The 27705-nt window shown below is 64.6% G+C and overlaps 3 protein-coding genes across 4 annotated transcripts; 1 reads left to right on the top strand and 2 right to left on the bottom strand.

The window, feature by feature from the left end:
* Positions 1–834: 834 nt before the first annotated feature.
* On the top strand, positions 835–7633 carry SCN4B (sodium voltage-gated channel beta subunit 4). 2 transcript variants are annotated; one of them, XM_084301445.1, is made up of 6 exons: positions 851–965; positions 1157–1189; positions 4095–4258; positions 4854–5079; positions 5246–5375; positions 5470–7633. In XM_084301445.1, exons 1-6 carry the CDS (start codon positions 914–916, stop codon positions 5561–5563), a joined length of 699 nt encoding a protein of 232 aa, XP_084157571.1. In that variant the 5' UTR covers positions 851–913; the 3' UTR covers positions 5564–7633. The 2 variants fall into 2 exon arrangements, with proteins under 2 accessions (XP_084157572.1, XP_084157571.1); XM_084301446.1 differs by lacking the exon at positions 1157–1189 and having other exon boundaries at positions 835–965.
* Positions 6873–14450, bottom strand: TMPRSS4 (transmembrane serine protease 4; the record flags this gene model as incomplete). Its single annotated transcript, XM_084301640.1, is given in 14 exon segments — positions 6873–6962; positions 8364–8567; positions 8806–8945; positions 9058–9153; positions 9427–9593; positions 9821–9980; positions 10459–10499; positions 10599–10700; positions 10936–11065; positions 11171–11323; positions 11426–11539; positions 11611–11644; positions 14203–14219; positions 14222–14450. Coding segments are annotated over 14 exon segments (1677 nt in total).
* Positions 14451–23124: 8674 nt separating this feature from the next.
* IL10RA (interleukin 10 receptor subunit alpha) lies at positions 23125–26693 on the bottom strand (the record flags this gene model as incomplete). The annotated part of the gene is made up of 7 exons (XM_084301554.1): positions 26599–26693; positions 25704–25824; positions 25417–25595; positions 25032–25198; positions 24500–24650; positions 24225–24349; positions 23125–24108 (listed from the first exon to the last, which is right to left on the bottom strand). Exons 1-7 carry the CDS (start codon positions 26663–26665, stop codon positions 23125–23127), a joined length of 1794 nt encoding a protein of 597 aa, XP_084157680.1. The 5' UTR covers positions 26666–26693.
* Between the last annotated feature and the right edge of the window lie 1012 nt (positions 26694–27705).

Genomic DNA, 27705 nt, shown 5'->3' with positions numbered 1-27705 from the left:
TGGGGGGTCCCTCAAGGTGCCCTGGAGCTGACACCATGGATGTGCAGCATCCCACACCCAGCAGTGTCCTGTTCAGGGGAGCTGTAGTGCTGTACCCTGCAAGGGGGAGGGACAGCCTCACCTGGGGAGCCTGGCCGGGACACTCGTGCCTTGTGCCGGGAAGGGGAGCAGCCCCAGACACGGGCAGCGCCGCTCCCCCTCTCCCTTCCCACCACGCCTGGCCTCAGGATGCGTCACCCGCAGCAAATTGCTGCTCGGTGCAGGGGTCCTGCTCTCTAATGGACCGGGGTGGGAAGGTGCAGCTCCATCCTCGCCCTTCGCATCGCCGGAGGCCTCCATTAGAGGGGCCCCTGCCACCCCCTGGCAGGGTGCGGTGTGCCCAGGGTTGGCCCTAATGGATGTGCCGGTGGGGAGGCTGCTGGGACGTGAACTTCTGGGCACGCAATTAGCGGTAACGAGCTCACGGCAGACGAGGGAAGTTTCCAACGCCTCCCCTTTGGCGCCAGCTCTTGCTCCCCGCGCCCTGGCTCCGCGTCCTGCTCTGCGGCCGCGGGGATGCTCGGAGCCTCCTCGGGCTGCGGGGGGGCCACAGCCGAGGTCGCCCTGCTGCTGTGCCCGAGTCCAGCCCTGCCCGGCCCCAGCCCCGTGTCTTTGGGGGGGCTTTTCCCATTACCAAACGATGCCGGGGGGGCGACCTGGGGACACCCCGGGGGCGTGCGGGGGCGCGGCGAGGGGCGCGGCGAGGGGCGCGGCGCCGCCTCCTCCTCCTCCTTCATCTCCTCCTCCTCCTCCTCCTCCTCCTCCTGCTTCTCCTCCTTCCCCCCGGCCCGGCTCCGCCCGGCACGGCTCGCCCTCGGCGGGGGCGGCCAGAGCCGGGCGCTGCGGGCAGCCGGGCCCCCCCCGCGCCGCAGCCATGGCCCCGCGCCCCGCCGCCGCCTCGCCGCTCCTGCTGCCAGCGCTGCTGGGTAAGGGCCGGGGAAAGCAGCAGCAGCAGAAACAGCAGCAGCAGCTGGGGGAACCGCCGCCCTGGGGTGTCCCCCCCACACCCATCGCCACCCCAAAACGGGGGCTCCCCCCGTCCCGGCGCCCGCTTTTTGCCTGCGCCGCGAGGAGCCGGCGGCCGCTGCGCGCTAACGGCATCGTCTCTGCTCCGCAGCCCGAAGCACCGCGGATAAGGGACTTGTCCAAGGTGACTTCGCAGCAGGGGCCGGGAGAGGGCTCCGAAGTACCTCCTGCAGCCCCTGCCCTGCCCGCAGCTCCCGGCGCCCCCGCTGCCTCCCGCCGGCTGCGCCCCGCTTTGCCCCGCTCGGTGCTGCGCGGGGTCCGCTGCCGGCACCCGCCGGGGGATGGCCGGAGGGAAGCAGATGCTGCCGCAGCACGCCCGCCCACAGGTCGTCCTTTTACAGTCCCTTTTGTCAAAGAGCCGTCTGCATGCGCTTCTGCACTGCTCCGGTGAACCCGCACCGCTCGGAGCATGAGCCCAGCCCCGGTGCCGGGAGGTCCCCGCTTCCCCCGGGGGCACGGAGCAGGAGGGGGCTCGCAGCCCTCCTCTCCCTGCTGCAGCCCCTGGGATGCTTCCAAGCCTCCTGCATCAGCCCTCGCCCACCGCTGCACCCGTGCTTGCATAGCTCGTCCTGGGGCCGGTCCTGGTGCTCGGGGGGGCACAGGGAGCCTGAAAGCCAAGGCTGCGTTTGCAGCGCTTGCTGTTGGGAAACTCCCTTGAAAGGTGTTTTAGAGGGCACAGCCCTTAAGATTATTCTAAGTGAGCTGGAGATGCACAGAGCCGTGTAAGTACCAGGCTGCCTGCGGGCTCTGGGTGCTGTTCCCCGGTGGCAGTGCCCCGGCTCCGTGCGGTGCCAGCTGCTCTCAGCGTGGGGCTGGGAGAGACTCGGGGGTGCTGGGGACCAGGGAATGGGGGGGGAGATGGGGACTTGTCCCCCAGGCTGCTGGGGTGGGCTGGGAGGGGAAAGGGGGGTGTTTGTGCTGCTCTGGGTGCTTTGGGACTCCCCAGGGACTGGCAGCGGGCTCCAGGCTGCAGCGGGGAGCTGCTGTCGGTGCCCACGGGCAGGGTCAGTCCTGGCTGTCCTGCCCCTGCCTGGGCTCGGGGTGCTTCCAGCTCCCTTTTAGCCCGTGCAGACAGGAACCTGGGCAGCCAGGCACGGCTTGCTCTGTGTGCCAGGAGCTCACATTGATTTTTATGGGCAATGGAAGTTTTTATGGAGCTGCTTTTTCGTGGATGGTGGAGGCATCCGGCAGCCGTCCAGGTGAACCCCGTGTGCTCAGCAGGGCCGTGGCTCCCAGCCCCTCTTGCTGATGATGGGCTGCAAGTAAAGTGCCCCCAGCTGTGTGGGGAAAGTCTTGCCATGGGCTGCTGCTGCTTTCTCTTGCCCCCAATGCCCACCCTGGCTGCCAGAGCAGAGAGCAGGCAGCCAAGGCTCTCAGTAGCAGGGCTGCTGCTCCCCGTCCCTGTGTCTTGTTCCCCTGGGCAGAGGCAGCCCCCAGGCAGGGGCTTTCCCTCTGCAAGGAATGGCCCCAAGGGGTGCAAAGCAGGGTGCTGGGGTCCAAAGCGCAGCAGCTTTGGGCATGTGGAGAAGTAACAGTGGCAGGTGGTGTGGCAAGTGGAGGCAGCGATCTGCCCCGCGTTTCCTCTGTGCTTTATTTAGTGGTAACTTATCGCCTCTCTTCCTGAGACCACAGCTTGACAGGAACAGGATCAGCCTCCGTTTGCCCCATGCATGCAATTCAGGTTACACTGCTGATGTTAGAACCGGGGCAGGCGGGATTAAAAGTGTCACGAGCCTCAAAGAGTCAGCTTTCCTGCGAGTAACTGTCCCCGTGCAGCACCCTGCCGGCCCCAGCACCCCTGCAGAGCCAGGCTCCCGCCCCTAAACCTTGCTGCAGGCGCCAGCCCCTGTTCCCCGGGACACTCCTGGCCGTGAAGCCCTCCTGTAGCATCCCTGCGGCTGGGCTGAGAGCCTGGTGAATGCACGAGCCCTCTGTCTGCTGGGAGCAGCTCTGTGGTGCCGGAGGAAGCCTCCGTAGCAGAACACGAGGTGCTTCTTGGTGAAGTTAAGTAACTCTTCCCCTGCAGTGCTCGCGCTGCAGCACTGCAGCAGGGCCCGAAGCCCAGGATGCAGGGCTCTGGGCTTGGCTTGGGCTGCGACGTGCCTGGGGAGCTGTTAGCACGGGCATGTGGGGGAGAATAAATCAGCAGCCCGGGAGGCTGCGGGGAGCAGAGCCTGAAGCTGCGGGCAGCTCCTCGGAGCTCCGGGGCCGGTGGGGCGAAGTGCCCGAGTCCCCGGGGAGAGCTTTGCGGGGAGGGGTCCCCTCAGTGTCCCAGGTTTGGGAGCGGTGTGCAGGGTGCTTGGTGGGGTTGTTGTGAGTGGGGCTGCTCCCCCAGCCCGGAGCCAAGCACCCCCTGCCCTCAGGGAAGGGGTTTTGTGGTGCTGGGGCCATGCACAGGACTGCTCAGCTGTTCCCCATGGGGGACCTGGCAGCTGTCGGAGGCTCTCTCAGCTCTCCCAGCTGGGCTTGCACCGGCTCCCTCGAAGCACTGCTATCTGCCAAGGCTTGGGCGAGCCGTGTCCTGCTCTCTGAAGGTCGTTCCCCAGCCCCAGCAGGAGGCTCGGCGAGGCGAGGCCGGCAGGAGGGGAGGCTGCTCTGCCTGGTGAGCGTGAGCCCTTTGCCGGGGTGGAGGACGGGCAGGCTGGCGGCCGCCCAGGGCAGAAATACTAATTAGTGTGGGAGCTCCTTGTGTGCAGAACAGAGAGCTCGGCTTGGCTTTCGGCTTTTTTCCCCACACACACACTTTAAGGCTTAGCTGGAGGAGTTGTGGATAACAACTTCTGTGATGATAACAGGCGCATCGGGGCTTTGATTTGCGTCCTTATCCTTGGTGACGCTCTGGATCCCTGTGAATCTGCGCTGTCTGAAGGCAGCAGACAGCCGGGTCCCTGCAGGAGCAGGACGTGGGGGCTGGGGCAGGAGCGTTTGCTGTCCCACACTGCTGCAGCACACGGCTAAGGGGACAGCAGCACAGCCCTGCCGTGCCCTGGCCGTGCCGGTGCCTGCCCTCACGCTCTGCTCCCCGCCAGGTTTGTACGTCCTTGCCATCGCCTTGGCCCTGGAGGTGTCCGTGGGGAAGACCAACACCGTGTTGGCTCTGAACGGCTCCGACGTCCTGCTGCCCTGCACCTTCACCACCTGCATCGGCTTCCAGGACCTGATCTTCACGTGGTATTTCAACTCGACGGAGATGGTGGGTGGCTCGCCGGGCTTTGCCTCTTCTCCTGGCAGGGCCTTTCCAGCGATGCCGGTGCCGAGCAGCTCGGGGGCTCTCAGCTGGCTGCCCTCCTCCTCCCGCAGGATGCTCTCCTTCCGAGCAGGCTCAGCTCTGGGGGAACAGGGCGGTGCAAACAGGGGGACTCGAGCACCCGTGCATGTCTGTGCTTTTGGAGTAAAGCTCTTCTGCTCTTTCTGCTGCCTCCAGGCTCATTTCTTTCCATAAACGGGTCATAAATTGGCTGTTCAGGTGCAGGTCCGCACTTAGGGCAAAATACGGTTGATTCGCTCCTCCTCCGCTTGCTCTGAGATGCTAAGGGCTGCTCAGATTTGCTTCCTGCTGGGCACGCTCTGCTCTTCAAGCAGTTTGCAGGAGGGCTGTTGGGAGCAGCTCGGTGCTTATAGCCCGAGGAAAGGAACCTCTCCTGCCCCGGTGCTCCTGCTTTTGCATGGTCCGTGCTGTGGCTGCAAGAGGGAGGCTGGCCTGCGGTGCCGGGGGCGCCGGGGTCCCTGTGTCCGTGGAGCGCTCGGGGTCCCCCCGACCCCGCCGTGCCGCACCCCTGCCCCTGCAGATCTACCACGGCAAGATAAAGAGCAAAACCTCCGAGCCCTTCCTGGTGAGCCGCAACCCGCGGGTGGAGTTCGTCGGCTCGACGACGGGCAAGGACAACAACATCTCCATCGTGCTGAAGGACGTGGAGCTCAGCGATGCCGGCAAGTACACCTGCCACGTCAAGAACCCCAAGGAGAAGAACGCGCAGCACAACGCCACCATCATCCTCACCGTGGTCCACAAGAGTAAGTGCCAGCCTTATTGGGGTCCTGCTCCTCCGAGTGGCGGGGGCGAGAAGCCGAGGTGCCCCTGGGGCTCCTGGTCATGGTGAGGTGCAGGGTCCCCGGGGGGCAGCGCTGCTGGGAGCCCCCCACCTCGTCCTGAGGTCCCTCTGCTCCTTGTCCCCGGCAGTGGAGGAGACGGACAACACCCTGACGCTCATCATCGTGGGTGTCGTGGGGGGGTTCTTCGGCCTCCTCATCCTCTTCATGCTCGTCAAGAGGGTCATCCTCTTCATCATCAAGAAGGTGCAGGATGGGAAGTGAGTGCGGGCGCCGGTCCCTTGGGGATGCTGCTGGGGAGGGAGGGATGGTTTTGGGGGCCGGGGGTGTCAGCAGCCGCGTGCTCTCCCCCAGGAAGGAGTGCCTGGTCAGCTCCTCGGGCAACGACAACACGGAGAACGGCCTGGCGGGCTCCAAGGCGGAACAAAAAGCCCCCCCGAAGGCATGAAGCAGCGCACGGAGCCCCCGGCCCCCAGCAGGGCAGGGAGCTGGGATGGGGCTGGGGGGGAGAAGCCTCTCCCTTTCGTTTCCTTTCCGAACTGCCGACGCTCGAGACACGTTTCTGTTACACACGTGCCTGCAACCTGCACCGCTTCTGGGACACGGCTTCGGTGGGGACGGGGGCATCCTGTGGATGGGGACGGCGTTGGGATGAGCCAGCCCCCTGCCCTGCCCTGCCCTGTGCCCAGGAAAGTGGGACTGGGTGCGTGGGGAGCCCGCGGCGGGTGCTGTGTGGGCCGTGCACCCCTGGGTGCAGGGCAGGGGGTGGCTGGGGGTCCCAGCGTGCCCGGGGGTCGGGGGTGTGATGAGATGGGGGTGTCTTGTTTGGGTCTGACGCTGAGCTTTGTGTGGGTGGATTTGGGAGCAGGGTGAGGGTGCACGAAACTCGCCGTGGGGATGGAGGTGCTGCGGAGGGTCTGGCCCGTGGGGCAGAGCCAGGGGGGAGCAGGGCTGCAGGAGCGGCTCGGCTTCAGCTCCTCGGCTGGCGCCCCGCGAGGGGTCCCTCCCCGGGCTGGTGTCGGTTCTGCCCTTCCTCTCCCCCCCCTCCTGAAGCAGGGATGCTTCCAGTGCCGAGGCTTGACTCATTAGGCGGATATTTTTATATCAGATTCCCCCGGGAAAAGGGCTGGCTGCATTTCCCTCTCCTGGAGGAAAACTGTGGCACGGTCAGGCCCTGGCAGTGGAGCTCCTGGTCGTGCCACGGGCCGGCAGGGTGACCCTGGGGCCTTGCTGTGCCTCAGTTTCCCCATCCGTAAAAGGGGATAAGAGCAGGGCTCACTGCGGGGCTTCCTTGGCTGACAGCTGAGAGGTGCTCAGGGAGCTGGGGGTCCTCATGGGGGGTGCCTGGAGCAGCAGCGTTAGGGGGCTGGGTGCCTGCCGTTGTGCTGGCCCCGTGCAGGGGACCCCAAAAAGCCTCCCTGGGCTCTTGAGGAAAGGAGAAGTGTAACACAAACCAGCCTTCATCCCAAAGGCTGCAGGCATGGAACACCGAGGGGACGAGTTAACCCTACAGATGCAGTTCAGGTTGTCCTTTAGGGTGTGATTTGTTCCCTGCCAGTTTCCCCTCCACCCGCCGGGGCAGCATGGGGCTGTTCCCAGCCCTTTCCCTGCAGCACGAGGGGAGCAGTGCGAGGATTTGGGGGCAGAGCAGAGGAGGACAGCTGGGCGCTGCCCTACCCAAGACAGCTGCAGGGCGTCCCTGACACACAGGGACACGTGGGGACAGTGGCCTGGGGCAGGTTTCCTCGGCTGCTGGTTCAATAGGAGCTGGGCACAGGCTCCCAGTCCCCCCCTGCTCCTCGAGACCCCCAGGTGATCCACTGGTTGCTGTTCTTCAGTCTTCCCATCTGTGAAATGGGCGCAGCAAGCCCCATTTACCTCCCGGGGGGTGCGAGGCTCCCCGTGCTGCTTTGCCACGTGCTCCGAGACCCCAGGGCGAAGGGCAGGCTGCTGCCGAGGGCTGTGGGGTGCCCTGGTCACGCATGAGAGCTTGGGAGGAAGCCTGAGACCTCCCCGCAGCCCCCCTGAGCCCCCAGCCCACCCTCGCAGAAAGGGGAGAGGACGGCGAGGGCAGGAAGGGATTTTTTTTTTTTTAAAGAACTGTTTTTAGCTGTCCTAACCCGTCAGCCTTTTTTGAGACGGGGCCTGGCCGCAGCGCCGCGTAGCGCGGGCTCTGCATGGATCGCTCCCCTGGCTTGGTGGACGGCGCCAGCATCACCAGTTTGGGAAATGCAGCTCCATCCATGCACGTATGTGCGCGGGGTGCTGAGCTCGGGGGGGCCAAAGGGGCTCGTGCCAGCTCTGCTGGGGCTCCCCGCAGCCACGGGGGCTGTGCCAGGGCGAAGGCACGGCCGGGGGGTGAGCTGCGACGGCCACATCCGTGTGTAAGCATATATAACACATGTAGGGATCCCTGCAAATCCACGCAGGGCGTGTACCACACGCTCTGCGATGACTTCTGAGGCATTTTGCACCGTAGGGGGTTAGTTAGCTTTGCCTTGAGTGAAATAAAGTTTGAGTTGACCGGGAACCTCTCCGCCTGCGCCTGCTGCGGGTGGTGGTGGGGCTGGGCAGCGGCAGCTGGGTGGCTGCTGGTCCTGGGCTGGGGGCTGCTGCTTCCCAGCAGGGGGCACAAAAATGGTCCTGAGAGCACGTGGGACAAAGCCTTCCGAGGCTGCGTGGAAAAAAAAAACAAACACAAATCCTTTCCTTTAATGGGGATAGCACAACCATCAGCTCTCTCTGTAAAACAATAACGAGCAAACAGCAGCGTCGAGCCTGACAGCACAGGCTCAGCACAGGGCAATAAGTTAACCTCTCTCCAGGAGGGAGCTTGAGCCGCTCGGATTCCTTCGTGGTATCGGTGGCTGCTGCTCCGAGCTGCCCTTTGCCTCCTTGGCCGGCCCCTGGTGTCCTCAGCCACGGAGCCAGCGAGGGCTCGGGAGGCACCGCGCGGCTCCGGCACTGAGCTTGGTCCCAGCTGCTGCTGGAGCCGAGGCAGCCAAGAGCACAGGGACGGGGAGGGAGGCTGGGGGGGACCTGACCCGGCAGGTCTCAGAGCTCTGACTGGAAGCAGAGAGAGAAGGAGAGAAGGAATTGCAGAGGGCAGCTTAAATAGTCACATCCTTAAGGTGCTGGTTGGGCTCCCAATAACCCCGGCACCCCTCGTGCCCCGGCACCCCCCGTGTCCCACCACCTCACTTCCCCTCCCTGCAGAGCCACCGAGGAGCCCGTGGCCACCCTGAGACATGTGCCAAGAGCCACAGACGTCGCTCCCGGGGTGCTGGCTGTGGGGCACTGACCCTGCGGACGGCGTAGATCCAGTTGAGGTAGGCTCGGACACTGGTGTAGACGCCGGGCGTGCTGGGGGTGCCGCAGCCCTGGCCCCAGCTGACGATGCCCACCACCTGCCAGTGCCTGCCCAGGTACATCAGGGGCCCGCCGCTGTCCCCCTGGGAACGACAAGCACCTGAGCAGGGCCAGGAAGCCCTGGCACGGTCGGGGACGCAGAGCTCTGCCCACCCAGAGCTCAGTTCCCAGGGTTGGGAAAGAAGTGGGTAAACCCAGCGCTGTCAACATCCCCCCAGATCCTTGCGGCTCACTCCTGGGGCTGGTTTATCAATAGATGGGGAGGAACCAGCCCCTTCTTTGGGGAGCAGGCCCCCAAATCTGCTCGGTGCCACCCCTCACCTGGCAGGTGTCCACCCCACCCTCCGGCACGCCGGCGCACAGCATCTTCTCCGTCACCTCCCCGTGGTACGCAGCCAGGTTGCAGCTCGTGGTGTCGACCAGCTTCACCTCCGCCTGCTGCAGGGTCTCCGACAGTTTCCCTGCACAAAACGCAGCGCGGCCACTCAGGAGAGCCAGGAGCAGGGAGGAAGGGCGCTGCTGGGGGGCTCTGCCCTCCTCCCGGGGTGCATCCCTCGATGCCATCCCACTCACCGTGCTCCTTTGTGTAGCCCCAGCCTGTCACCCACAGGGACGTGCCTGGCACCAGCTCCTCGTCGAAGTAAGGCAGGCAGATGGGCTTGATCCTGTCTGCAAGACAGGAGGCGTTGGGTGAGGTGCCCCTGCCCAGCCTGGCCGCACCCCATGCAGCCAGCACAGCGCGGGCAGTTCATGCCTTGATTTCCCCACACCCTGTGCATGGGAAGCCCAGGACCCCAGGTGCTTGCACAGCCGGGTGAGAGGTGCTGAGAGGCATTTAGGTGCTAAGGCGAGGTGCTCCCTGCACCACCGCTCACTGCCTTGGCCACCTTCAGCCTCGCTCTCCTCGCCCAGCCCCTCGGGGCGATGTGCACCACGTCTCACCTGAGACCTGCAGGGGGGACTGCAGCTTCACCAGGGCGATGTCGTTGTCCTTGGGGGACGGCGGCGTCACCTCGGCCAGGAAGACCTTCTCCACAGCCAGGGTGACGGAGCCCGAGAGGAGGTCGGAGCCGGCCTTCACTCGCCAGTTGGGAATGACGGGGTTGTTCCTGGGCACGGACACGTGTTAACCCTCCTGCCTTTCCCCTCCGTGCCTGCACCCTCAGCATCGCCCAGCTGCGAAGGACCAGGGGGCACAAAGCCCTGCGCAGGCCCATTAATTAGGGAACATTTAATCAACGCACGGCCTCAACCTCCCACCAGAGAGAGGAACCTGCCCCCGGGGAGCTGACCGAGCCCCGGCACGGCGCGGTGCCATGAGCAGCGGCCGACTCACTTGAAGCAGTGCGCCGCAGTGAGGATCCAGCTGGGCTCGATGATGCTGCCCCCGCAGATGTGCTCCGTCCTGTACTGCAGGCTCACCTGCCACGGCCACCACTCGATGGCCGCTGGCCTCCCTCCCAGCACGCGCGGCGTCCTTATGCTCTCGCCGCAGCCTTTGGCCGGGCGGCGCGGAGCGGGGGCAAAGCGAGACGTTAGCTCCGGCAGGGGGGAGCAAAGCAGCCCGTGCTCTGCTCTCCTCCACCCACGGAGCACCCACTGAGGTTCTCCTGCCCGGGCACCTCGCCCCTCGTGATGCTGCCCGTGCCACCCCGTGCTGGGACACTTGGCACCCCCCCGTTTTGTTCTCTGTTTGCACCGCTCATCCCAGCCTTCCCTCCTCTGAGCCACCAGCTGGCTTTGTTTCCTCGGGGTAATTCATCACCAAAAGTAAACCCATCTGGGCAGCCGGGTGAGCCCCTCCTAGGTGTCTCAATTTTTTCTGCCAGCTTAGCACCACTTAAATCTAAGTTTTCTTGTGCAGGGAAGGGCCGGGACGAGGGCCAAGCCCAGCTCTCGAGGCACAAGGGGCTGTGCCGGGAACAGCAAGAGGCTTTGCACACCCGCAGGGCGCAGCCAGGTCCCCGTACTTACTGGAACAAACGAGCGAAACAACCGATCCGGAGAGACATTTCCTGGAAGAGGGAGGAAAAGGGCTGGGTTCGGAGCAGGAGCGGCTCCGGCCTGGCGCCGGGCAGGCTCCCATGGGTGGCACAGCCCCAGCGGGTGCTCACCTGCCCGGCTCGGGCACCTGCAGGCTGCCGCCGCTCAGCACCAGCTCGCGGGGAGGCAGGGGCTGCCCTGTGCCCGCATCCACTGCTCGGAAGCTTGGGGTGCTGGAAGAGAGGGGGCGAGGGTCAGAGCATGGCACGGGGGGGCACGGCCCCGGCTCCTTGTGGGGGTGTTGGGAAAGGGCTGGGGCTGGAGCTCCCCTGGGAGCCTGGGAACCTGGTTTGTGGCTCGGGATGAGCCGAAGGTGGGGGTATGAAGTCCTAAAGGGGTGGAGGCTTCACAGGCAGGTCCCAAATACAGGGAGGGAAGGTGAGGGGTGCGGCGACGGCAGCCCCCCACCTGCTGTAGCCCATTTGCTCGCACGCTGCCTTGGCCAGGGCCAGGTTGAAGTGGTCGTAGCAGACGCAGGACCAGGCTCCCGTGTTCCTGTTGAGCACCTGCAGGATGGATCTGTCCCTGGAGACGCGGGCTGCAGGGAGGCACACGGCCATCCTTTGTCAGGGGGGGATTTGGGGAGGCAGGGGCTCGCTGCAGCAGCTGCAGGCAGGGTTTTTATAAGGTGCCCGGGGCTCACCGCCAGCCTGCAGCCCCTCGGGGACGTGCTGGGGACAGCTGGCCTCGTCCTCGCCGTGCAGGCAGTCTGCCTCCCCGTCGCAGACCCTCGCCAGGGGCAGCAGCCTCAGGGGCTGCTTGCAGAAGAAGTAGTGGTACTCCAGGTAAGCCTTGACTGGGGGCAGACGGGGAGCTCAGCACCGAGCTGGCTCAGCAGGACGGTGGCAGAGCCACCCCCGGCCGAGCCAGGAGGAGGGAGAGGGGAGCAGGGGCGCACCCAGGAGCCCGATCCCAGCCAGGCAGGCGAGGCTCAGCACGACCACCAGCACGGGGATGCCGACACGCATGCAGAACCGCCGCACCGAGCAGGTTTTGGGTCTGGTGCTGGGACCTGCAATGCAGAGGAGGGTGGTCCTGCCCTGCCTGCCCCCCTCCCAGCACCCCGGGCCCCGTGGGCATTACCTTCGCTGCCGTTCAGCCGCTCGGAGGCTGGGTCCTGCAAAGCAGAGAGGAAAAGCAGTCGGTGAGGTGGAAAGGCCAGAGAGCACCAAGGCCCAGCTCTGCCCGGGCAGCCCAGGGACCAGCTTTTTTGGCTCACTCGAGGCCCGTGGGCAGGATTAGCAGGGAAACTGCCCCAGCCTGCAGCTGAGGATGCCTGAGAGACCTGCTGGGGTCAGAGGTGGTGTTGGGAGGACGCCGTGTCCCACAGCAGCACCACCTGGGGTGAGCAGTGGGGCCATTCCCTGGCCGTCACCAGCACAGCTCCAGGTCCCAGCTGCTCGGTCACAGATTTACTGTCCTAACGCAATGCAGGCTTTAAAACTCCAGGTTTGAGGAAAGCACCGCTTCCTGATGCACCAAGAAGCCCTGACTCAAACCGCAGGTGCCTGCCGGGCTGTGCCACCCAGACACGTCACCGCGGGGTTTTGTTCCTCGGCTGGCCCAGTCTGGGGACAGAAACCCAGCGGCACAGCCCCATTGCGCTCCAGCGAGCACGGCTGTGCTCACACGGGGCTGGCAGAGCTGCCACAGGGAACGAGGGCTCTGGGGGGGCCGTGCTGCTGCTAGGAGACACGGCAAACACAGCCGGGCACTGATCCTGCTCGGTTCCCTCCCAGCTCTGTCCGTGCCAGCTCCTGTTGGGGGATGCCCGGTTGCAGACACCTTGCCTGGTGTGGTGCTGGGCTGAGCTCGGAGCCCTGCTGCGTGGGTTTCAGGCGGACCCTGCGTGTTCCTCCTGCCCGTGTTTGTGCCGTGCAGCTCGCTGTTGCTTCCTGATGGTGTGCATTTTGTGAGCAGGCTCCTGCCTTCGGACACAGCGGGGCGCAGCTCTCCTGTGCCCCATTTAATGCTCATCCAGCCCAGAGTGAGACCCCTTCTTTAGCTGCTGCTTCTGGACCCCACAGGTAAGCCTTGAGATTTTTTGCAGGGCCTGGACCCGGAGTGAAGGGAGGTAAAGGAGACAAAATCACTGCAATAATCCCACGGATCCGGGCTGTGAAGAGCAGTTCAGGACGGCTGGAGATGCAGGAAAGGAGCCGTGCCCCGGCCCCGGGTTAACACACCGATGGTTTCCTCCCCGTCGTGGCCCCGCTGCACCGCTCGGGCTGCTGCTTTGGGCTGCTCCGGTGCTTGGGAAGGAGACGTGTCCTGTGCAGGGCAGGGACGGATCCTGCCTCTGCTGGTGGGGCCGTGGGGCTGTGTCTGAGCCCTCTGCAGCCTGGGTCCCCTGGACAAATTCCCGCGAGCCGGCTCCTTATGGGCACGCACGGTGCCTGCAGCACCCCGGGGAGTTTTGCAACGCCGGCCCGGCTGGCTCCCAACGCCACCTCCAGCCTCCAGTGGAGCCGGCTGAGGGTGTGCAGGGCTGGTCCTTCCTGATGCTGGCCTCCTGTGTCACCCCGGGCTGGGGATGGCCCAGATAATGGGATGCTAACGGTTCCTGCTGGAACGGTCCCAGGGCCTCGGCCGAGGGGCAGCGGGGGGTGCGGGGCAGAGCCAGGTGGAAGGGGCGACGTGGAGGTGCTGCTGTTTGCAGTGAGCATTGTCCAGTGGGGATTTGGTTTGTATTTCAGTCCAAGAGTATCCTCACTACAAAGTGGACCTCTCCAAGAGCACCTACGTAATCCCAAAGCCACCTAAAAGCACGAGCTGCACCGGTTTCATTCGAAGCAAGAGCCGAGCCAGCTCCTGCAGGGGGTGTAAGCACCTAACTGCCTTGGGAACCCACTGCTGCCATAGCTCATTGTGCTCCCCTGCCCATTGTCTGGCAGAACACGAATCCAGCTGTGACCCCTCGGCTGGGCGAGCACAAACACCAGCCCAGGAGCCGTGGGGACCTCGATGAGTTCTGTGCTCCTGAGCAAGCGCAGGGGGGATGCTCCTGCCCCAAATCAGCTCCAGGATGGGTCCCTCTGAGCCCGGTAACCCCGTGGCTGCAGGGGATTTAACCACGGCTGGGTGCGGGTGTTGGTCCCATGCAGGGACTGAGCTCCTCGTCCCGCTGTGTCACCACTGGAGGGTTTCGAGGTGCCACAGGCCGGGCCACGCACGGCTGCTCCGTCAAGGGAGGCTTTTCCCTCCCGGGGAGGGGCTGCGTGCCAGGCTGGGGCTTGGTGGCTGGGGCTGTGCTTGAGGAAAAACAAGAAAGCTCTGCGGAAAGCAGCTCTCTGCACGTCCCCTGCCCTGCGAGGCGAGCGGGGGCACCCTCCATGGAGCTGCCTGGGGACCAGCCCTCTGTGGGGCCAGGCGCTCTGGGGTGCGCGGTGCCTGCCCTGCCTGCCCCCTGCTCAGGGACAGGGCCAAGGGAAACGTCCTGGGGACGCCTCTACCCCCACGGCAGGGTGCTGCTGCTGCAGGTAAAGCCCTGCCCTGCCCGGGCGGCAGCAGCTCTGGGCCGGGGCTGCCTTTTTACCCCTGCAAGGTGGGTGCCAGCATGAGGCCCCCCCACCAGCTGGGCTGCAGGCGGTGGTGGCACCGGCTGCCCGTACCCAGGGAAGGAATTGGGGGCTCGGAGAGGGGCAGAGGAGGGGGAGCGGGCTGCCAGGCACTCACCATGTCCATCCAGCTCCCGGGGGGTCTTCTGTGCACAGAAACCCAGCAGAAACCCTGGGCACGGGGAGGCCGCGGGTGCCCCAGTGCCCAGGGAGCCGGGGCCGGGGGTGCTCCCAGCGCCCCGTGCCGGAGCGGTGCTGACACTGGGGCAGAACCGCCCGAGCACTCCTTAAAACCCACAAGGGGAGTTGTGAAACAGGAATTATGATTTGTATTGTAATATAACACCGGTCTATCAGCAGCACCATCACCTCTGCTAATCTCCGGAGGATCGACCGCTGCGCGGTGACTCACCCGTGGGGCCACTGTCACAAAATAAGTTATTGAGTGAGCCGACCGACAGAGCAGGATTTTTTCGTGCCCCTCTCCCGATGATGAGAGGAACCACAGCCTCCCCGCTCTTTGTCCAGCTCTTCCGCATTGTGCTGGGCTGTTTTAAATACAGATTGTTGTAGGTGGAGGAGGAAAGGAGGCGAGGCGATGCGTGAGGTTACCGGGCCGCCGCATGCCCCTGCCTCTAAGGTCACTCAGTCTGCGTGTGCCTGCAGCACCAGCGACACGGGGAGCAAAGCGAGAGGTGCTGGGGAGGTGACCCATGGGTGGGGGCAGGCTCTGGCCCCATGGGTGCTGCTGCTGCTGCCCCGGGCTGGCTGCAGGACCCCAGTGAGCTGGATGCTGCAGAGGTTGCTGGTGGCCTCTCCAAAATCCCTGCCCCGTGGAGAAGGATGTCCTTGCGTGGGCATCCACCCATCGCTGCCTGGGGCTGGATGAACTCGCTGGTGTTGGCAGGGGTGGGCAGAGGGGTTGCAGCCCCCAGCCCTGCTTCAGGAGAGAGTTTTTTTGGGTGCTCGGGCAGCTCGTGGAGCTGTGAAAGTCTCGTGGGTGTGGGCTGGGCATGTCCAGGAATCGGTGCTCTGGGAAGAAGAGCAGCTGGCTGCCAGGCAGGGCAGGCAGCAGGTTTGGGGGCTCAGGCTGGTGCAGGGAGAGGGCTGGGGTCAGGGAGGCTGCAGCTCGCTCTCTGGCCCCACTCCTGGCTAGAAAGCCTGGCCTGGTGCAGGCTCCTGCTGGAAGCGGTGGGTGTGCAGGGCTTGCCGAGCAGCTGATTGCCTTCTCCTTTTGTAACCGAGCTTTCCCAACAGCCGGAGAGCTGCTGCCAGCTGCGAGCACTGTGCCAGCGAGAGGGCTGCGGAGCATCACGTCCCTGCAGCTCCTGGCCCCGGGACGTGTCCCCTCCCCGTGCCAGGCCCCCGGTGCAGCCCGGACCCTGCCTGCCCTGAGGACTGTTCACCTGAGCAGGGATCCCGGCATCCTCCTGCAGGTAAGGGGTGCTGCTCCCGTGCTCTCTGGGGAGGATCTGGCCCCCTTAGGGTGTGGGGGGACAAGGGCAGGCTGCAGCCTCGTCCCTGGCTGCGTGGTCCGTGTGGGGTGGTGGGGGCAGCAGCAGCTGGCAGGGGGTGTGTGGTGCTGGGGTGGGAGCTGAGGGCTTGTGGGCTGGTTTCGGGGCTGTGCACAGTGGTGGGAATCGGGGCAGAGCTCACATCTGTGCCACGGCAGGCCCTGGCTGGGCTGGTGGAGGCAGAGAGTGGCTGGGGGGTTTCAGGGGGCAGCAGGGTGGAGTGAGCTCTCCGGCCCACCCTGGGCCGCTGCCCATTTTCAGGGACCAAACTGTCACTTAGAAGCCCAAGCAGCCCAAGAGGTGGGTGCTGCCAGGCCAGCAGGGATGGGGCAGAGGCTCAGCCCCAAGTGCAGAGCTGCAGCCCCATGGAGACCCCCTCGCAGCGTGGGGCAGACCCCAAGAGCATCCCGGTGCCCAGCGCCGTCCCCCTGCCCCAGAGCAGCCGTGGGGCAGGAGGTGGCAGCGCAGGGAGCGGCTCTTCCTCTTCTGAGGTTAGGCGAAGGCTTTGAGGAAGGAGCTGAGGTTTGCAGATGTTATGTCACAGCCCCGAGCGCCTGCAGGGCTTTGCTTCCTGGAGCACGGCTGCTTCCCAGCCCCAGCCGTTCTCACCTGGCCTCTTCCCTGCGAGCCTCGGGGTGACACAGGCAACGTCTGGGGTCAGGCAGAGGCCAGGCAGGGCTGGCCCAAGGCTCTGCGGGGCTCCTTGGGTGCTGCTGAGGCCTTGGGTCTGCAGCACCTCGTCCCCAGTGCCTCCCCATCCTGCCCAGGAATCACCCCGTAGTCCTGGTGCCGAAGGGGATGCTGCTGGGGGGGGATCCCTGTCCCTCGGGCTCCCCGCGGTGACAGCAGGGCCCCGATCCTGTCCTCAGCAGGAGCACAGAGCCGCCTGCGTGGGCACAAATCGCCCCCAGCCCCGCAGGGAGACGAGGCCGGGCGGGGGCACAGGCAAAAAACCTCGTCCCTGGCGCGAGGGCGCTGCCTGCCAGGGCTGCTCTGCTTTCTCCCCTGGGAACCAGTCGAGCCGGCGGGCGAGGAGCGGTGAGGTGGCCGTGTCACCGGGCCAGGAGGGGACAGGCAGGACGCGCCAGGCTCTGCTGCAGCAGCTCCCAGTACAGGCAGCCTCCAGCAGCTCTGTCGGGCACCGGGGAATGGACCCCGAGGCAGGTAAGCAGACGGCACTTTTCTCCCCACGCTGAGCGGAGGTGGAGATGTTTTACAGCACGAGCAGGGGCTTGGGGACTTTCCCCTGCCCTCTGCTCTCCTTGGGGTCGGGGTCTTGAGGTCTGGCTGTTCCCCTGGCTGTGCCGTGGTGCGGTGCTGCCGCTGCTGGGTGCACGGAGGTCAGGGCAGGGAGCACCTCCCGGGCAGAGGGCAGAGGCTGGGCACGGAGCCGGGCACGGAGCACGCCCTCGTCCTCCCACCAGCAGCAGGCGTGGGGAGAGGGCAGTTTCGGCAGCCGGCTGATTCAGGGAGCCGATTGCACCACGCTCATCCTGCCCCGCAGCTCCCGCTGAGTCACTCCAGGAGCAGACTCCCTGCCCTCAGAGCCCTGCTGGGGTCCCGGGGCTCCTGGCTCGCCCCTGGCCCAGCAGCAGGAGGACATCCAGGGGCTGCCACGTGTCCTGCAGCCCGCCGGGACGCTGCAGCAGGAGGACAGGGCAGGCTGGTCCTGCTCGACTGCTGCGCGCCCCGAGGGCTGGCGGCACGATGCGCTGCTGCTCCCCGCGGTTGCTGCATCCCATCAGGTGGAGCTGGGACGTCGCTCGCTGTGTAAACACCGTGACCACAGGGGAAATGTTCTCACCCCACCGGCATCTGCCTAAATTTAGCTGCTCTTAGCTCATCCCTTTCCGCTGGCTCACTCCTGATGCCGTGAGGCGCAGCGCCCTGTTCCTGTGCAGGGCACCTGCCCCGAGCCCCCCCTCGGCGAGCAGCACCGTGGGGCTGTCCCCATGCCAGGGAGGTGGCCAAATCCTGCTGTCCCCCCCTGGGCACGGCAGCCAGAGCAGCCTCCAGAGCTGTGCCTGCACTCGGTAATGGTGGGACTGGGCAGCAAGCACCTTCTGTACCGCAACCTTCCAATATCTGAGGGGACCTACAGGAAAAATGGGGAGGGTCTCTTAATTGGGGAGTGGGGTAATAGGGCAAGGGGGATGGTTTTATGCTGCAAGGGGGTAGATTTAGGTATTAGGAAGGGATTCTTTACTCTATTTAGATATTAGGAAGGGATTCTTTACTCTGCGGGTGGGGAGGCGCTGGCACAGGCTGCCCGGAGGAGCTGTGGGTGCCCCATCCCTGGAATTGTTCTGGAGGGGTTTGAGGGCAGCCTGGGCTGCTGGGAGGGGTCCCTGCCCATGGCACGGGGTGTGTAACACGATGCTCTGAGGTTTCTCCTAACCCAAACCCCCCCGCCTGACCCCCAGAGGTGTGGGGACGCTGGGGTGCCCGTGGGACCGCGCTCATCCGGAGCCCGCTGGGACAGCGAGGAAGGCTCCGTGAGGGCACTTGGGCAGGGATTTGGGGGAGCAGGGGCCGGGACACCCCCCCGGGGAGCTGGGGTGGGCAGCATCCCCCCGGGGATGTTCGCGGCCCCCTGCCCGCGGGGACAGCCGCGTCCTCTGGGGGGAGCTGCGCGGCCGGGAACCGGCACGGTGCTGGGGGAGAGCAGCCCTGCGCCCCCCGGCAGCGCCTCCTTTGTGCCCAAAACCAGGGCAGAAGTGCGGGGCCGAGACCCCCGGACAAAGGCTTCACGCCAGAGCAGCGAGGGTGGGAGCGGGATGGGGATGTGCCACGGTGCCGGCCCCATAACGCAGGGTTTTGGGGCCAAAATGCACTCAGGGGCTCGGTGAGGTCCTGGCGGGGCCGGAACAGGAGCAGACGTGCTGCCGGGGAGCGTGGGCTCCTGCTTACGGCCTCTCCATCCTGTCTGGTCACCCACACTCCCCCCTGGGCTCCCTTCCCAGCTCGGGGCAGCAGAGGATGTGGTGGTAGGAGCAGGGTCACCGCACAGGGCTCCGGGGGAAGCCAGCTGCTCCGTGTCTCCGTGTCCAAGGTTTGAGAGCCTCGGGGAGCCCCTGAGCCTCGGGGATGGATGGCACAACCCCACGGCTGCCCCATTTTCCCCAGGTGATGCTTGTAACCCCCAGCCTCCCGCAGGTGTTTGCAGAGCCCCCTCTCCCTCTGGTTTGCAGGGCAGGAGCCCATCAGTGTGCTCGGGCTCATCCTGGGCCTGGGGCTGGCCCTGCTGATCCTGGTGCTGTTCGGCTACGCCTTCGTCCGCTGCTACCAGCAGGGCCGGTGCTGGCGCCGTGAGTACAAGGAAAGGGGCTGCAGGGCCTGGGGATGGGAGCACGTCTTGTCAGTCCCCAAAATCCACACGTGGGGTGGCTCTGGGGCAAGGCTGGGGGATGCAGAGGCCAAGGAGGGATTTGGAGATGCCCTGGTGCTGCTGCTTGTCCTGTCCCTGCCCTGCACCGCAGCACCAGGTGAAGGCGAGTGCCCAGCCAGGTGGCTGAGCACCGCAGGGCTCTCTGACAGCTTCTCCTTCCCTCCTCCCCAGGGCCTGACTTCGTCTTCAACCTCTACCACAGCCGGTAAGTGAGGCCACGTGGGGCACAGCCCCGGGGACCCAGGGCTCACGGGGTGCCCCCTGCACGGAGCTGCAATGCTCACCCTAACCCACCGAGTGGGATATGGGCTTGGCAGTGCCTCCCCGGGATGATGATGCCCTGGGGACCCTCCAGCTGCCCGAGGAGGCTCCGGCAGCCCCCTGATGCCTCTCCCTTCCCTGCAGCGGGCTGAGGTCGGTGGCGGTGGAGCTGGCACCACCGTTCAGCATCAGCGGCTTGCTGAGCGAGGCGGGGGGCGGCTACGTGCGCTTCCAAGAGCAGAGGCTCTGAGGCTGGCGAGCAGGTAGGGCACAGCCCCGCTCCCCACGCGTGTCCCCAGCCACTTGTGACCCCCCTGCAGCATCGTGGCCCCGTGGCTGCCCTGCAGAGCCCACCCACAGCGTGCACGGGGCTGTGCGGCCAGCGGTGTTTGGGTGCTGGGTGAGAATTGCTGCGCCCCACTGCCTCCTTCCCCTCTTGTAGTCCCAGCTGTGGCTTTCCCTGGGATAGTCCCAAGGTTTTTCCTCCGAAAGTCCTCCCTGAGCCTGTGGGGCATCAGGGGTTTTCCCTGAGCTCTGGTTTTATTTCTCTCCTTGCAGGCTTTGGCCCATGCCGCAGCGCTCTGCTGCCTGTGCGGCGAGCTCCCCGTGCTGCTGCAGGGCAAGGGGGAGGTTCCCTGGCTGCCCCCTCCCACAGCTTTTGGGATCAGCAGGGTGCCCACAGGGTGCAGCTGGGTGCTTTGGGCTCTCATTGTGCCACCCCTGGCTGGGACAGCCCTGCAATGCTGTCCCTGTACCCTGTGGGACTTTGAACGGGCTCGTGGCCGGGGGCAAAGGGGTCCGGGGCTGCAGCACGTGTACTCCCCATGCCAGCGCGGCCCTGGCTGCTTCCCCCCCGCTGTCTCATCCCCACTGCCAGCGACCACAGAAAAAGCAACCAAAAGCAGCCGTGGGGGAGTTCCTCTGTTCTCAGTTCTTCAAAAAACTGCCCCCAGATATGCTGGATTTCTACCAAAATTGGAACAGAGCAGTTTCTGTTCTACAGAGCTTCTTCATCTGCTCCCCGCAGCTGCGGTCTCCTCCCCAGCCATGGGGAGAGCTGAAAGGTGCCAGCTGCTCTCCTGGGGTCGGGGCACGGGCTCGGCCTCCCCTTGCTTGAAGTGGAGAAAACAGGGCTCTGCTTCACCCCGAGCACCCAAAGAGAAGGAAATTGTCCCCACGGTCCCCGTGGCTCAGACGTCCCAGGTGGAGCAGGGCTGCAGAAGGGCGAGGAACTGCAGAGCCCGGTGCCGCAGAAAGGGCTGGCTTTGTGCAATAGGGGAAAACGCACAAGGAAATGAGACTGCTTCGCGTTTCCCTCAGCCAAATATCTGAGCCAATGTGGAAATTTCTGCCATCTGCACTGACCCTGTGAGCGAACACGTCAGAAAGCCCCTGTGGGTTGCCTTGTGGCTTTCTGGTGTGGCTCACATGGGGAGCAGCAGCCTGGCACCAGGGGAGCTCGGGCACAGCAGGACAGGTCCCCAGGGCTGTATGGGACAGCTCTGGGCCATGCCTGGCACACCGTGAGCCCACTGTGGGATGGGGATCAGTGCCCATGGCCTGGTGGCATCTCGGTAAGAAGAGGCCAAGACACATGGCTCCTGTCCCACCGTGCGTGCGCTGCGTGCCCATGTCCTCATAGCCCCCGTTGTGTGGGCACACATCCAGCCGGGTTCCCAGGGGGTGCCCAGCACAGCACCCTGTGCCAACATGCTCTGCAACCCTCATGGGAGGCGTTTCTGAATGTTTTTTTATGAATCATTTTCTTGGAAGGACAAGGAGAGTAGAGAAACCCCGGGGACCGTGTGGCTGCACGTAGGGAAACCAGCGAGAGCTGGGCGGGGAGCCCCAGCCTGCACCCTGGCGTGAGAGGGGGCAAGGGGACCAAAACCACAGGGGATGAGGTCATGGGTGGGAAGAAAGCGGCCTGGAGGGGCCGAGGGGTGGCTGTGGGAGCCTGGGGGCAGCTCAGCTCTCCCCTTCCCTGGGTGAGACCTGAGCAGGGCACGGCTCAGCACAGCACCAGGAACGGGGCCGCACGAGATGGCCGTGCCTCCCCTCCGTCCTGGGGCACGGATCCCAGTCTCTTGCTGCTTGTGCCATGGGCAGCAGGCGGTGGGACGGATGGACACGTCCTGGGCAGACCCCTCAGCCTTTCCCCTTTCTTCTCCTCCCCCAGGCTTCTCCTCGCAGGGTTTGCTCCCGTGAAGTGCCGGTGGCTTTGTGCCACGCTATTGCGAACGCTCTGGAAATGTTTGCGTGGGGAGGAAAGGTGCTTTCTCAGGTGCAGCCCCCACCCCCGGGCCGAGGTGCTGCGCCACATGCTGCATGGAGCAGGGGAGGGAGGAAAAAACCTCCTGCAGAGGGATTCGGAGAAGAACATCCTCTGCGTGTCGGGCTGTGACTTCAGCAAGGAAAATGTGAGTGCCCGGAGCTTTCACACTCAGCGGGACCAACGTGCTCTCAGCGACCAAAGCCGGGGTGTGTGGGTTTCTGGCAAGCTCATCCGTCTCACTGAAAGGAGAGCCCCAGCCGCTCACCAGGGGGGGAATTGCTGCGTCCCTCGGCCCCTGGGTGCTGCCAGCTGGAGCCTCTCACGGCGAGCAGGAACCGGCAGCACCCGGCGCAGCCCTGGATCCGGCCACAGGGCTTGACGTCAGGAGTGTAAAAAAAGTCACGCCGGGTTCTGATGACTACGTTTTTCAGAGGAAGTGTTGAAGAAAAAAAAAAAAAAAAAGGAAAGAAAAAAAGCAAAAACCCCAACCCCAAAAATACCTCAAGGAAAATAACGTGGAAATGGGAGGAGGAGTGGATGGGGGGGGGGGTGGCAGCATCTGGTCCCCTGCAGCGGGTGGCAGAGCTGCCCGGGCAGCAGGGGCGCATCTCAGACAGGGGCGATGAGCACCAGGCACAGAAGGAAGCAGCAGGGCATCAGCAATGTTCGAACTGCGGTGAGTCAGGTTTTCACCTGGAAAAAGTACTCCGAGCTGGGTTTACATCGCCACGAGGGACTATCCCGCAGTGAGCTTTCTGGGAAACGAGGTGTCTTTGGAAAAACTTTCCGGTGACCTGGCAGTAGGTGAAGGTAGCCTGCGGTAAGTCCCCCCATTTCGCACTTGTTTCCACTCTCACAGAGAAGCTGTTCCCACACACACACCCAAATTCTAGGCTTGCTCTGCCCTACCTTGGAGGTGGTCCTGCCTTCTGCCTCTCCCCTGCACCACGTCCCCTGTAAAAGCACCACAAGGTGCTCAGGGCCCTGTTTTGCTGCAGCTTCCAGGGCAACACGCTCCTTTGGGAAAGCTGCCCTGGTCCTCAGAGGGGTGTGAAGCTCCAGCTGGGCTGGCTTTGCTCGCCTTTGCCTAGTTCTGGTGTGCAAACACTTCCCTGTGCAAGGCGAAACACGCTGCCCTTGTCCGCTGGGGGAGGATGCCACCTGAAGGCAGAAAGCCTTAGAAGGGGACGAACGACGAATGGAGCAAATAACCAACACTTCTTCCCTTCTCTATTTACAACTTAAATAGAATAAATAACATCTGTACGAGAAGTGGCCGGACAGTGAGCACAGAGCTGCGCGGGGCCGCCCTGGCTGGGCTCAGGTGACAGCAGCACGCGTCCTGCAGCCGCCAGAGGGGCAGACGGAGCCCTTGCAGCACAGCCTGTCCCCGTGTCCCCTTAGTGTCACCTGGGGCTGGCTGGGTGGGCGCACGGGGGCTGCTCCTTGCTGGGAAGCAGCCCCAGAAGGAGCAGAAGTGGCGGTCCCGGGGGAGTCCGTGCCGGGGCGTCGACATTCAGGGGTCAGCGGTAGCTTATCGGAGTGGCTGCTCCCGAGGGGCAGTGGTGGAGGAGGTAGATGGGCCGGGGCTGGTGGCACGGCTCACAGGCGGCTGTCCTTGCTGCCCCCGTCGAGCACGCTCAGGGGGTCGATCTGCAGCGTGAGCCAGTCGTTGGTGCCGAGGTTGGAGGTGACCAGCGTCCCCAGGAGGTCAGTGTTGAAGATGCTCGGGTCGAAGGGGATCTTCAGGAGTTCAGGGCTGGCTTTGGAGGCCGGGGAAATAACCGGAGCCCCATAGCTCAGCAGAGAGGGGGCTTGGGGCCCCAGCTGGCTGCAGCAGTCCCAGGCAGGGGGCTCCTGAGATGTCCCCGGGGCAGCAAGGTCCAGTGCGTGGCTGCGGGGAGGCTGCGGAGAGGACTGCTTCAGGTACCCTTTGGCCACAGCCAGCTCAGAGCAGTCCACGTCCAGCACAACGTCGGTGCCAGCCGGGCCCCACGGGGATCCTGCACATCCTGAGGGGGACACCCCATCGCTCTGCTCCTGCCTTGGCTCCACCGTGCCCTTGGACTGCTGCAGGTACCCACGAAACTCCACCTCTTGTGGGCTGTCCTGCCCCGCAGCGGGGCCAAGGCTGGGCTCGCCTCCGTGCCCAGCATCCACGAGGCTGCTGGCGGGGTGTTGGAGGCTGCTCTCCAGGCCCACGCCACTGTCATTGCCCACGGGCAGCTGCTGCTTGTAGCCCCAGCCCTCGGGGTGGCTCAGCTTGGAGGAGGAAGAGGAAGAGGAGGAGGAAGAAGAGGATGAGGAGGAAGAGGAGGTGTGCAGGCAGATGCCGCTGTCAGTGCTGGTGCAGCTGCAGTCCCTGCTCCCCGCCAGCCCCAGGAGCTGTGTCCAGCCCTCGGGCCATGCCAGCAGCTCGCTGCCCGTGTCCAGGGGTGGCTGGGCTGTGCCGGTGCTGCTGGGGGTGCCAGGCTGCTGGGGCTCCTTGTGGCACAGGAACAGCTGCTGGACGGGGTCTGCGTCCGTGATCCCCGAGGACAAGGACTCCTGCTCCACCCAGAGCGAGCTCTGCTTTATGAAATTCTTCTGCGAGGGAGAGAAAAGAGGGGAGTGAGCCTCACTTTGTCCCCGCGCCCAACCACTGCCCAAGCCAGCACCCCTGCTCCAGCCACAAAGGGTGCCTGCGTGCCCGGCTGCCTTACCAGGACGGACGGCGGCCTCACAGATTTCCTTATGTACATGCAGGCCAGCACAGCCCCCAGGAAGCACGAAAGGAAGAGGATGATCAGGATGGTGCTGAGGATGTTCAAAACGAGCTCTGCGCGCCCTGCAAGAGAAGCCGTGCCTCGGTGAGGTGGGAACCACGGCGTCTGTGGCTCACATCGCCCTGCGGTGGGCACAGACCCCTTCTCCGGGGCTCGGGGCTGAGGGGGCTCAGTGTCCCGCGAGGCACCCCGTCCCCTGCTCCCCCACGTACTGTGTCTCTTGCCGATGGTGACGCACTGCTCGGGGGTGCGCACGGCGCGGATGGCCCGGCTGGCCACATCGGGCTCCACGCTGACGCAGTACTCGGTGTCCCAGACGAGGTCGGGGATGTGGAACTCCGAGGTGGTCTCCAGAAATTCGTACTGCAACGAGAGAGCGGGCTGGTACCTGAGAGCTCCCATGGCAGGGCTGGGGCTGCGGCTCTCCTCCCTCCTCCTCCATCCCCTGGGCAAGGTCCCTTAGCAAAGCTGCTGATAGCAGCTAGACCCCAAACCCCCACGAGAGCCGGAGCACCCACTATGGTAAAACATTCCGAGGTAAAACACATCTAACACGTTTACATATATCTATGGTAAAACGTGGCTATAATTTCTGGCTCAATATTGAAATTTATGGAGGACTGTACTTTACAAAATAAATCAAACTTTTAAAAGTCTTCCAACTTGAGCTGCACCGCATGGGAGGGAGGGTCCCCACGCTCGCCTGCAGGCTGAGGACCCCAGGGGAGCAGCAACTCATCTCACCGTGAGGTTGTCCTGCGTCCTCCTGATGTACACCTTGTAGCGCCTCGCGTGCTTCTGTATGTCCTCGTAGCGAACGGTGTGGTTCCCCACCCTGAACAACATCTGCAGCTGCATGTGGATGCTGTTGCCCAGCACGGAGAGGCTCTGGCCTGACAGACGCAGGCTGGCTGGAGATGAGGGATTTTAAAGAGCGGGTCAGGGTTGTCTCCTGTCTGCTGCTCTCGGAGCTCCTGCACAGCCTGGTGCTGCTGTGCTGCCACCCATCCTGAGCTTTGCCCCATCCCAACCCACCCCACGGACCAGCTGCCCTGCAGGAAGCCACAAGGACATTGCCCCCATGCTCTCATCTCTCCCAAAGCAGGCTGGCCCCGTGCCCTCCACCTACCTTCCCTCGGGGAGAAAGAGCTGCTCCTCTGCCACAGGGACGTGCGGTTCCCGGACACGGCTCGCACCCGTGAGAAATAGCGCCGCTCGGGGTCCAGGGTGTAGTACGTGAGGTCGCAGCTGAGCTCCTGGATCCTCATGCAGTTTGGGATGGCCATCCAGGAGAAATTGGTGCCGTAGCTGCCGGGAGAAGCGCCTGGGGTGAGCGTGGTGCTGTGTGGTGCTGGCTACTGCCGCTGGTACTGATCCCGGGCAGACAACCCCTATGTCCCAGGTCACCGTACTCACACTTTGTGCTCCACTTCGTAGCTGACATTGCTGGGGGCGTCGTGTCCCGGCTCCCACCGCAGCAGGTGATATGCCACCTCCGTGTCATAGCGTACGGCCGTGGGTTTCGACAGCATCTCACCTGCGGGACCGATGGCATCAGGCGAGGCTGCCCCGAGGGCTCCCAGCTGGGGCCACCTCTGCGGTTCACCTGGACCTCGACCCTGGGTGTCCACCCACCCCCCGAAATGCTGCAGGCTCAGGCCCAGGCAGGGGTTTGCCCATTTCTGTCCCACACTTCAGCATTTGCTCATCCCCCCTCTTTCTCTTCCCCTCCTGCAGCCGAGAGCACCTCGGGGCTTTCCTCGCCCCAGAGAGGAGCCCCCTGACCGCTGCCTGCCAGCACGCTCTCTGTTTGGATTCAGCCTTCCTGTTTTGCTCATCTACTGCCTGGAAAGAAAAATAGACTTTTTCACACCTCCTGCCTGAATTTCAGTATTGTCACCTGGCAGCAAAACACCGCTCGATAACATCTGTCACCCTCTCTCTGCTCGCTTCCTCAGCAGCCGCCGTCTGCCAGCAAACAGCCAGGCGCCCGCAGAGCGCACGTTAACAGCCCCGCGGCTGAACGGGTGGCAGTAATCAGTGAGGCTGCTGCTGGAGCACTAATGAAGGCTTCAGGCTCATAAATCAGGAAAAGAAAAGGCGAGGGCCAAGCAGGGTCCCTGGGTGGAAGGAGGCTGTGGGCTCTGACCTCCCGAAATCACACCCGCTCCGCAGGTCCCTATCGCAGCATCTCCCCCCGCCACCCACCCCCGTGCCTTGCCACGTCTCAGTCCCCATTGCCACGGGCTCGGGGTGGGGGGCACGGAGCGGCCCCCGGGAGCGTGGGGCTCGGGGTTTTTTGGGAACTCACCGTGTGTCGGCCAGGCGAGGAGCAGGGCCACGCACAGGGCCAGTGCTGCGGTGGCGCAGGGGGCCATGCCGGCTCCGCATCCTCTGCGGGTGCTGTGCTGGTGAGCGGGGTGCTGAGCTCTGCTCCGGCAGGCTGCGAGCGCTTGTTTTTCCCCCGGAGGCTGGCTCAGTGACGTCTCGGAGGCGTTAGCGCAGTGGGAGGAAAGTCAGAGTGCAGCGACTTCCACTTTTCTTCACTGTCCACCCACTCAGGCACCGTGAGCCTGCAGCCCAGGCTGGGCATTTCCTGCCCCCAGCCCCGAGGAGCAGGGCTCGCAGGGCTTTTCCGAAGAAAGCAGCACAGCACCAAGAAAGGGAGAACAGGAGTGCATCATGTGTCTGCCTCTGCCTCCTTGGTACTAAATTAGAGCTGCAAAGCAGAGCCCAGAGGGCAGGCATCGTGCCCAGGGACCTTACCGAGCACAGTAGCAGCCCTGTGGGGTCCCCTGTGCCAAGTCCTGGCCCCACAGCAGCCGAAGCCAGCCAGGTCCCAGCTCAGAGCTGCTGTCCCCAGGAGATGGCCCTCACTTTCCCTTCCCCTGGGCTCAGCCCCTGCCCTCCTGCTTCGTTTTGCCCACTTCTGGGGCTGAGGGACAGCCCCGTGGCCGCTGTGTGTCCTGGAAACGCCTACGTGTGGTGGCCAGGGCACGGCCAGCTTTGAGGCCCTTGAACTGTCCTCGGGGCCCCATCAGCTGTCAGCCACGGCCCCATCCACCCGTGACACTGCAGGGCCCCGAGGCCGTGTCCTGCCGGCTGGTGACCCTCGGGGGTCAGGAGCTGAGCCGGCTGCTTGGCCACAAGCCCTCTGCTTTGCCTCCTGGCAGGCAGTACAAGAGCCTGAGGGCTGTCCTGGGGCCTGCGCGAACCCAGGGGCCCTCGTGCCGGGAGTGCTCTGCCTTGTGGAGAGGAATTTCCCGCTGGGGGATACGTGGAAAGGACAGAGAGAAACAGAGCAAGAGAAACTGAGAGCACCGCGGCCACCACGGCAAGGTGCAGAGCTGTGGCTCCCCTGCAGGCACAGGGGGCTGGCTCCTCGGAGCCGTCTGAAACTCCTGAGCAGGAGCCCTCT

Source organism: Netta rufina, assembly GCF_964035555.1.
Source record: "Netta rufina genome assembly, chromosome: 25".
NCBI classification, from domain to species: Eukaryota; Metazoa; Chordata; class Aves; order Anseriformes; family Anatidae; genus Netta; species Netta rufina.
The sequence above is the reverse complement of the archived record's forward strand: the minus strand, read 5'-3'. Positions and strand labels throughout refer to the sequence as shown.